The 10,544-nt window shown below is 42.2% G+C and overlaps 1 protein-coding gene across 2 annotated transcripts; it reads right to left on the bottom strand.

Annotated features, from left to right (window-relative positions):
• Window positions 1-740: 740 nt before the first annotated feature.
• On the bottom strand, window positions 741-10,537 carry CDC26 (cell division cycle 26). Of its 2 annotated transcripts, none has more exons than XM_079790895.1 (4): window positions 10,358-10,537; window positions 8,007-8,106; window positions 7,044-7,137; window positions 741-1,475 (listed from the first exon to the last, which is right to left on the bottom strand). In XM_079790895.1, exons 2-4 carry the CDS (start codon window positions 8,057-8,059, stop codon window positions 1,299-1,301), a joined length of 324 nt encoding a protein of 107 aa, XP_079647021.1. In that variant the 5' UTR covers window positions 8,060-8,106; window positions 10,358-10,537; the 3' UTR covers window positions 741-1,298. The 2 variants fall into 2 exon arrangements, with proteins under 2 accessions (XP_079647021.1, XP_079647022.1); XM_079790896.1 differs by having other exon boundaries at window positions 743-1,475; window positions 7,044-7,165.
• Between the last annotated feature and the right edge of the window lie 7 nt (window positions 10,538-10,544).

Genomic DNA, 10,544 nt, shown 5'->3' with positions numbered 1-10,544 from the left:
AAGGAACTCACAAAACTAAAAAGATAAAAGTAATAATAGCAACAATGATAGTTGTTATTTATCCAGTACTTGTTATGGACCAGTCATGGTGCTAAGCTCATTCCACTGTTTCATTCCATTCCACAGTAGTCCTTTTTGATATAATCTCCATCATATTGGTAAGACAAAGGCTCACAAAATTTAAATCATTGGCTCCAGATAACACAGCAAGAAAGTGACTGTGCCAGAATTTCAGCTCAAGGCACTTTTCACTCCACAATCCATGATTTTTAATCTTTTAGAGAATTTTCCCAAACATATACAAAAATAGAAAAAAAATCATGTTATGAATCCCTCTGCACCCACCACTCGGCTTCAATCAACAATGATAAATCCATGGCCAACTTGGTTCCCTGAATCCCTTGCTATATGATAAAATAAGTGGAACAAAATTTACTCCTTATGAGCAGAAAAGCAAAACTCTACACACAGTAGTTTGGAAAGCCCTCATGAGGTCTGCTTTGATTAAACTCTCCTTTCCCTCCTCCCCACCAGCTGACCACCCAGGCTTCATGTGAAACCCCAGGGGATGGAATACTCAATGCCTGCTCTGTTCCTATGCTCAGGATGTGTGAGGCCTGATTCAAAGGAAAACTGCATGCAGAGAACTCAATTTACTAAGTGTGCTTTAATTACCGAAAAGGAAAAGTTTCCACTAAGCCTCCAAGGAGTTTGGGGGGTCCAGAGGAACAAGTTCAGAATAGGAGAGCAAAATTACACATAATCACTAAAATCTAATCTCCACAAGGGTAGGGATCTCTGTTGCTTTTGTTCACTGATGTTACTAAGTGCCTAGAATGGTGGCTGGCACATAGTGGGCACTCAAATATTTGCTGAATAAATGAGTTATAAGGATTAAAGTCAGTTATAAGGATGAAATGAAGTGTTCTGTGCACAGGGTCTTTTCATAAAGATGGGAAGAAAGACGTCACCTCTACAGCAATTACCTTTTAAAGTCTGGGTGCTAATAGTATTATTATACTCATTAAAGATGTCTCATACTTTTCCAAAAATATATTTATTTTTAAAATTGAAAATCAGACAAGTTTTATCAAGTCAAATTCTCCAGAGACAAACCAGAGTTTGGATTTCAGCTTTGAGTGAAAGTTAAGCATCAGTAATCTCATGCAGAAGTATTTCCCTCTGCAGGAGGTAAAACATTCTGCTTGACTACAAGCACTCAATTCCCTGAACTGTGTTTGTACTTCTGCCATCATTTTACACCATTCCAGGGCTCTGGCAAGCAAAAAAATCCACCTCTAAAATTCAAAACTTCCAAACTGAGATGAGCGATTGTTGGGCTTGGCTTGGGGTTTATAACCAATTCGATCATTAATCATCTGTTCCCGGCTCTTTGGGTCACTGTTGAGCCCTATGGCACCTTCTCCATCACTGCCTCCTACAACATCCACATCTTCCTTTTGTTTCTTACGGGTCTGAAAGTATAAAAGTTTTAGGATTAAGGCAACATTCTTTCCATTAGCAAATATTTAGCACCCACAATTTACTTGGCATAGGGTAAAGGAGAGGGTTAGGCTCTATAGAACAATAAACTGAAATCCTAGGTTTGGATGGTTAGGAATATAAGGGGTATAGCAGTCCCCCTTTACCTATGGTTTTGCTTTCAGAGGTTTCAGTTACCCGTGATTGACCAAGGTCCAAAAACATTAAATGGGAAATTTCAGAAATTAGTAATTCATAAGTTTTAAACTGCATGCCGATCTGGAACATGAATTATCCCTTTGTCCAGCATCTCCAGCCTGTATACACTACCCACCTTTTAGTCACTTAGAAGCAGCCTCAATTATCAGAATGACTGTTACAGCATCTCTGTGCATGTGTTCAAGTCACCATTACTGTGGTCTAACGCTATGTCACATTACCTGTCAGTCACCTCACTTCATTTCATCACATAGTCATTGTATCATGTCACATTATCATCGTTAAGTACAATAAGATATTTTGAGAGAAACTACACATAATTTTTACTATAGTATGTTGTTAATCTCTAAATGTGCCTAATTTATAAATTAAACTTTATCATTAGTCTTTATGTATTGGAAAAAACATAAAGACTAATGATATACATAGGGTTCAGTACTATCCCCTAGTATACATAGGGTTCAGTACTATCCCCAGTTTCAGGCATCCGGGGGGGAGGGGGGAGTGTCTTGGAACATATTCCCCTGCAGATAAGCGAGGACTACCACATGATGATAAAGATATAACCCATATCCAGAAGGTCACACTCTAAGGAAACAGACAATTACAACATAGGGTGATCTAAGCTATCACAGAGGAAAGCCACACTGCCAAAGACACAAAGAAGAGGTGAGGTGTGAGGAGTGAAGGTTCAGAGCAGGAAGCTGCAATTAGAAAGATAAGCAAGAGCTGTCAGAAAAGGGGGAGAGAGAGGTATTTCAGTTAAGTGTATTATTCAAGACTAGAGGCTTAGTGCATGAAATTCATGCACAGGTAAGGTCTCCGGCTGCCAGCCAGGGCCTCCCTTCCTGGGTCCTTCCTTCATTCCACATCGCCCCCTGGTGGTCAGCACACGTCATAGCGAGCGATCAAACTCCCGATCAGTCAAACTCCTTATCAGTTGAACTCCCCGGTCGGTTGAACTCCGGAGGGGACACTTTGCATATTAGGCTTTTATATAGATAGATAATTGATGGAAAAATAAAGTGACTATTAAAACAATAACCACCAGAAATTAACAGCTTGACTGACATCATGAGATTAAATGTAACATAAAGCCTGGCCAGCGTGGCTCAGTGGTTGAGCATCGACCTATGAACAAGGAGGTCACGGATTGATTCCCGGTCAGGGCACATGCCCAGGTTGGGGTGTGCAGGAGGCAGCCAATCAATGATTCACTCTCATCACTGATGTTTCTCTCTCTCCCTTCCTCTCTGAAATCAATATTTTTAAAAATATATAACACAGAAATAGGTTTTGTGCTGTCTTATCAAAAGGCTTGGGGTTTCATTTTGTTTTCAGAGAAAAGGCTTAGCTCTTAAATCATAAGTGACTGCAGAATTCACAAAATCAATGTCTCAGATTGACCATTTTAAAAAAGAGATCCCATAACTACCACTATGTAACTAAAGATAATAGATGATGATGCCCTAACCGGTTTGGCTCAGTGGATAGAGCGTCGGCCTGAGGACTCAAGGGTCCCAGGTTCAATTCTGATTAGGGGCATGTACCTTGGTTGTGGGCACATCCCCAGTAAGTGTGCAGGAGGCAGCTGATTGATGTTTCTCTCTCATCGATGTTTCTCTCTCTCTCTCTCTCTCTCTCTCCCTTCCTCTCTGTAAAAAATCAATAACATATATTTTTTAAAAAATAGATGATGACTTTCTTTGAGAGAATGAACATGTTTTATCTAGACTTCCTTACTAGAATAGCTCAACTAGTCTAATCACTAAAATTACTTCCATACCTCACCACTTACTGATGAACATGTACACACACACACACACACACACACACACACACACACAGAGGGTGGGGCAAAAGTAGGTTTACAGTTGTATGTGATACAACTGTAAACCTACTTATTTATTTACTAATTATTGTATTATTTATTTATTTATTTATTTACTAATTATTTTCCATATGAACAACTGTAAACCTACTTTTGCCCCACCCTGTATAGATAAATATAATGATTTCTCTGAGTTACTCTCTAGTTTGTCTGCCCTATCAATAAGAAACATTAGAAAGTTCTCCCCAAATAACTTTTTGACCACAGTTCTAAAAGAGCAAAACTATCCTTCACACCTAAGTTGCTCTAGAACAGGTAAAACCCTCTGGATACTGCCTTTAGTAAAAAGACTAACTCAATAGTGAGCTGACTCTGCAGAATCAAAGTTCAGTATGCTAGCACTTTATGGCTTAGAGAAACTAAAGTCTCTGGGATGAGGAAGAGGGAAAAGAAATCCAAGTTATCTGTCTTAATAAGACAGATACAGGCTGGGAGCTGAGCCCCCTGTGATACAGATCAAAGAAGGGCAAAGTCAGAGGAAGTATCTGATAACAGGCCAACGATCAGCCTAACTATCATACCACTAGAGGCTCGATGCACGAAATCGTGCACTTGGGAGGGGTCCCTCAGCCCAGCCTGTACCCTCTCGCAATCTAGGATCCCTCAGGGGATGTCCAACTGACGGCTTAGACTCGCTCCCTTTGGGGAGCGGGCCTAAGCTGGCAGTCGGACATCCTTAGTGCTGCCGCAGGGACGGGAGAGGCTCCCACCACTGCCGCTGTGCTTGCCAGTCATGAGCCCAGCTTCTGGCTGAGCGGCGCTCCCCCTGTAGGAGCACACTGACCACCAGGGGGCAGCTCCTGTGTTGAGCATCTGCCCTCTGATGGTCAGTACACATTACAGCAACTGGTCTTTCTGCCATTTGGTCGATTTGCATATTAGCCTTTTATTACATAGGATTATCTCCCCTAACACAATTACCAATAATTCCTTAATGTAATCTAATACCCAGAAATAAAATTTTAAGTGTTAAAAAAAAAGAAGCATATACAATACATAGTAAAGCCACTACATTCATGGACGTGTATAAGATATAATGTCCTCTTCCATATAGTACAAAATATCTACTGGAATAGCAAATGAAAATACACTTATATTGAGCACCTCTTTGGGCCTGGTATTGCAGGGGACAGATGCAGAGAAGAATATACTCATTCCTGCCTTCAAGGAGCATATGGCCTAGTGGAGGGAAACAGAAAAACAGATCATTATGACAGTGGTAGTACCTACTAGTAAGAGAGAGGTCAGCACAGGAGGAAGAGGTTGAACCTAACCCTGCTGGGGTAGGTAGTAAAGAAGCTGAGTCAAAGGATGAGTAGAAGCCCAGCTGGCATGGCTCAGTGGTTGCGTGTTGACCTATGAACCAGGTCACTGTTCGATTCCTAGTCGGGACACATGCCTGGGTTGCAGGCTCGATCCCCAGTAGGGGATGTGCAGGAGGCAGTCGATCGATGATTCTCTCTCATCACTGATGTTTCTATCTCTCTCTCCCTCTCCCTTTTTCTCTGAAATAAATAAATATAAACTTTTTTTAAAAAGTAAAGATTTTTTTTTAAAAAGTGAGTTAGCTCTGCAAAGAAAGGTAAAGGGCACTTCAGAGTGTGCGTAGGCACTAAGAGTAAAGTTAAAGATAACTCAGCAGTGAAAGATAAAGTGGAGGGATGAGCAAGGGCATTGTATGCCATCCTAAGGAGTCTGGACTTTATTCTGAAGGCCACTGAAGAATTTAAGTCTTATTAATGCACATCTAATACCGTGGGGTAAGGCTACACTTAAAAATACATACTGAGCCCAGCTAGTATGGGTTCAATTCCTAGGCAGGGCACATGCCCAAGGTTGCCGGCTTGATCCCAATAGCGGACATGCAGGAGACAAGCTATCAATGTTTCTCTCTCATTGATGTTTCTCTCTCATCGATGTTTCTCTCTCTCTATCCCACTCCCTTCTTCTAGCTCTAAAAATCAAGAAAAACATATTTAAAAAATACATATTGGGCTCCAACTATGTACTAGATCCTGGGACCTCAACAGTGAAAAAGATAGACATGATTTCTACAATCAAGGTTCCTAATGCAAATGGTTTTACAACAAACAAATCATTGTAAATTATAATAAATGCTACGAAATCAAAGAATAAAGTGCTTTGAGAGACCCGAATGAGATGGAGCCAGCATAGCTAGGAAGGACACACCTAAGTTGGCCAAGGTCAGAAGAGGCCTCGCAGACGGAGGAAGTGACATTTAAACAGAGACATGAAGAAAGGGGGTGCACTGGGGCAGAGGGAAATAACATGTGCAAAGGCCATGACTGATAAACAGTTGTGCATGTTCAAGGAAATGTAAGAAAGCCCGTGTGACTGGGGTACAGAGGGCAAAGGAACAAGTTGCAGGAAGTGAAACCTGAGAGAGGCTAGAACATATAAAATCTTATAGGCCATAAAGAATTGAGATTTCATTTTCAGTGTAGCAAACTATTGAAGAGTTTTAAGCAGGGAATGACATGATCTTAACATTTTTAAAAATCATTCTAGCTACCTGATGGAGAATGGATTAAGAGACAAAAAATAAAATTAGAAAAACCACTTAGGATGCTACTGAAACTGTACACAGAGAGATGGTTACTTGGAGTAGGGTTATAACAGTGGAGATAAAAAGGTATAGGTAGGTTCTAGAAATATTCTGGAGGTAGAACCAAAGGGTTTACAGACAAATTGTATATAAAGGATGGGGAAAAGGGAGAACTCAAGAGTGACTCCTAGGGTTCTGGCTTGAGCAAATACATAGGTACTGAGATTCGGAACACTGAAGTGAAACTAGCTTGAGGAAGACTTGAGGTTTTTTTTTGTTTTAACATGTTAAGTATAATGGGCTAATGAACCCTAAAGCTATCAGGTCCTAATCCCAGGAATCTATAAATGTTGTCTTACATGGAAAAAGGATCTCTGTAAATATAATTAAATTAAGGATCTTGAGATGAGGGCATTATCCTAGATTATCTGAATAGGCCCTAAATGCTATCACAAGTATCCTTATAAGAGGGCAAAGGAAGATTTCACAGACAGAACAGGAGAAGGCAGTGTGATCACAGAATCAGAGATCTGAATGATGCAGCCACAAGTCAAGCAATGCCAGTGACACCAGAAGCTGGAAGAGTCAGGAACAGATTCTCCCCCCTAAAGCCTCTGGAGAGAACACGGTCTTGCTGAAACATTGATTTTGGTGGAGACGGATTTCAGATTTCCAGCCTATAGAACTGTGACAAAGTAAATTTCTGTTGTCTTAAACCACCAAGTTTGTAGCAATTTGTTACAGCAGCCACAGGAAACTATTACAATGGATTGGAGGTGCCTGTAAAAGCATACAAATAAGCTGTTGATCTGAGAGTCTGGAGTTCAAAAGTCAGAGTTACTGTTTCTAATAATATTCCTAAGGGTTTGAAAGTTGTACACTTGCCTCCAAGTCCTTCCGAATGCTTTCAAACTCTTCAATGTCATCAAGCTTCAGCTCTAGGCGGGTTGGTTTTCGTCTCAACATCCTGAAGTCAACACTAAGGGCCAGACCCAGTTAACTATTAGCTGTTAAAAATGGCAGAGAGGAGGAAAAACTGGAGGGGATAAATTTCAGCTGGGAATAAAAGATCAATTTGTAAGCATGCACACTAAACTGAATGGCAATGCAAAAGACTCATTTGGATTCACACACTTCTAAGTCTCTAGGTGTCTGAACATACATTTTTCTGTTTATTTTTTTAAATCTTTATTGTTGAAAGTATCACATGTCTCCTTTTTCCCCCATTGACTCCTTCTAGCCCACCCCCACCTCCCACCCCAGGCCTTCATCATCCTATTGGCTGTGTCCATGGGTTATGCATATTTGCACAGAAGTTCTTTGGTTGATCTCTTCCTACCCACCCCAGCCTTCTGAGATTCGACAGTCTGTTCCATGCTTTTATGTCTCTGGATCTATTTTATTCATCAGTTTATTTTGTTCATTAGATTCCACATAGGAGTGAAATCAGTGATACCTGTCTTTCTCTGACTGACTTATTTCACTTAGTATAATATTCTCCAGCTCTCTCCATGCTGTCTCAACACACATTTTTTTTTTAACACACATTTTTATTATAAGATAGAGATCCACAACTCTATAATTCCAAAACACTCTTCAGGAACTTAAAATAGCAAGCTGCCTATATAAGAATTCTAGGCAACGGTCACTTTAATCTCATGCTCCAGTTACATTCAAAGGCATTTTCTAGCTAACAGAATAACATTCAAATACCACATCTTAATTCAGCAGTGTCAGTGGGAGAATACACAAGTCATTAAATTTGATCAACTCTACATGAGAATTGTGAGAGGTCTGTGATCACTCCTGAATACTAAAATCAGTTTCCTAAATCTCCCTCTAACTCACCGATTCAGAGAGTTATCCTCAGGGTCTAAACAGATCCTAAATAGATAGGTCATTCATTAAACAAACACTTCCAGCTGTAGTTGAAAGGCACAGTCACAGTCTGTGGAGAAAACAAACACGTAAACAGAAAACTGCATAGTGTACTAAGAATGTTGATGAGGATAATGCAATGGCATCACATAGGCCCAATCCACTCCGGGTTAAGTGTAGGGTTGACAGTGACATGGAGGACTTCCTGGAGGAGATGATGTCTTAGTTAACTTGGGAAGGGCAGGCAAAGAACGAGGATTAAGGGCATTCTAGGCATAGAGAACAAGGACCCAAGGGGCTCAAGAGAACACTCCAGTCTGAAACCCAAGGTAGTGCTTATGCTAACAAAAAAAAAACATTTTTTGGAGAAAAAAATAAAACTCCCCACTGAGTTTAAAATCTATTAATGGCATCATCTTTATATTTTCCACAGCATCCAATAGGGTGTATCTATAATAATCAGGCAGTAATGTTTTCAATGTTTTATTGAATAATCAGGCAGTAATATTCAATGTTTTGTTGAATAAACCAGAGATCCAAATAAAGTGAAATGATTTTTCCTTGAGCATTGTGCTATACTTTTCCATTCTCATTCCTTACATTTTTAATTTAACACAAAATCCCTGTGATGATAGCAAAATTATCACTATTTTACAGATGAAGTCAACGCTGTTAAGTTTGGTAAGCCTCCCATAAAAATTACACAGAGGCTACATGGTGAGGATTAAATGAGAATGAGTACAGGAAAGCTCCTTTATTTATAAATTGTTATTGCATGTATCTAGTATGTAGCTAATGGCTGTGAAGTATACAAAAAAAAAAAAATGTTTCCTTCTCCCTCATGAAAATTGGGGTACAGGTGATAATCTTCTATAATAATAAAAGCATAATATGCAAACCGACTGAATGACTGTACAGCAGAACAACCTTCTGGACGACCATGCTATGACACGCACTGGCGCCAGGCCAGCCAAGGCAGGTGTGATGCGACTGGCCAGGGAGCCCCGCCATCGCCCCATGATTGCCCCGCAGAGGGAGGCCCAGGCCACCAGCCAGTGGGGCAATCAATCCAGGGGGTGGCAGCGGACCCAGGCAGCGCCAGGCCAAGGCAGATGGGGGCAGCCAGAGGGGAGGAAGGCCCACCCTTGCACGAATTTCCTGCATCGGGCCTCTAGTATCAACGTAAATACTAGCACGTCTGATACTAAGTCTGATACTATCTTGATTCCAATGTAGATAAAGGGTAGAGGGAGCCTAAGCTCTGGGGAGAAATGCTTAAAAGGAAAACATTGGCCCCACCAGCGTGGCTCAGAGGTTGAGGTCTTGCTTTGATTCCCAATCAGGGCACATGCCCCGGTTGCTGCCTCAATCCCCAGTGTGGGTTGTGCAGGAGGCAGCTGATCCATGATTCCCTCTCATCATTGATGTTTCTCTCTCTCTCTCCCTCTCCCTTCCTCTCTGAAATCAATAAAAAAATATTTTTTTTTTAAATAAAAACATTTCTTTGCACTCTTCTCTCTTCTGAAAATTGAAAAGCTTGCCACTAGGGGGCAGTACAGAGTAATGGGTAAAAGTGTGCGGTAAGAGAAAAGGGCAGAGTGCAGGGTGTTCTAATACCATCCACTGCTTATCTTCAACAATTAGCTTCATCTTTCACTAGATCTTAATTTCCAGATCGGCACTCTGTTATGGTATGGACTGAGTGACGTAATGCAGACTACGTTCCTGGGATATAACTTGTCATTCAGTAAACTCTCAATAAATAACAGCCATTGTTACAGTAACTGTCCTTGTGGAGAGGGGCGGGAAACACCCAACATTCTGAGCATCTCCACCCTCGACAAGAGGCAAAAAACCTTGTCTTTTTCACCTCTGATGCCCCAGCACCCAGCCGGACGCAGGGCCATGCGGAGTTGTTTGCATGTACCTGACGCCTCACACCCATCATCTCACCCTGAACCTGAGGACAAAGACCTGAACCTGAGGACTGAAGACAACGAAAGTAGGCCGTGGCTCCTCCACCGGGTTTTTAGAATTTTACTTTGGCGCCAGAGGGCTCTTCGAGCTTCATCTCTCGCCGCTGCCCAATTTCACCAGCTCCAAGGGAGCCCCTGGGAGAGGACTCCAGACACCAAAGAAAGGCTCGCCTGCGGCAGGTCCAGGGCAACACTCACCCGTCTGGGGCAAGGGTTTCCATGGCAACGTGGTCCCCGGATCCAGGACCACGTAAAGCCGCGAGCAGAGCCACGAGGAACGGCCCCCCGGAAGCCCTCGATTCGCTCCGGAGTTCAGCCCGAAGCCGTGCGACTCGACGCACCTACCTCCTTTCGAGCCTGCTCTGCCCCTTCCCGGAGCCTCGGCGCCCGCCAAGACTTCCGCTAAGCCACGCGGGCTGCACGCCCCAGACGGCCCTGAGCCAGAGCCGGTCCTCGCAGAACCTCGGCCTCCGCGTACATTTCTCGGACGCTCTACGGGTCACACCTCGGGGCGCGCCCACAATCCTTCCCT

The sequence above is a fragment of the Cnephaeus nilssonii genome, assembly GCF_951640355.1.
Source record: "Cnephaeus nilssonii genome assembly, chromosome: 14".
NCBI classification, from domain to species: domain Eukaryota; kingdom Metazoa; phylum Chordata; class Mammalia; order Chiroptera; family Vespertilionidae; genus Cnephaeus; species Cnephaeus nilssonii.
The sequence above is the reverse complement of the archived record's forward strand: the minus strand, read 5'-3'. Positions and strand labels throughout refer to the sequence as shown.

What these genes read in the sequence shown, in the direction of transcription:
- CDC26 (XM_079790895.1), bottom strand. Translation starts at nt 8,059, where the DNA reads ATGACCTATCTATTTAGGATCTGTTTAGACCCTGAGGATAACTCTCTG. An exon ending in GAGGATAACTCTCTGAATCG is followed by an intron (nt 7,138 to 8,006) that starts GTGAGTTAGAGG and finishes TCTGGCCCTTAG; the next exon opens with TGTTGACTTCAGGATGTTGA. An exon ending in GCATTCGGAAGGACTTGGAG is followed by an intron (nt 1,476 to 7,043) that starts GCAAGTGTACAA and finishes TTATACTTTCAG; the next exon opens with ACCCGTAAGAAACAAAAGGA.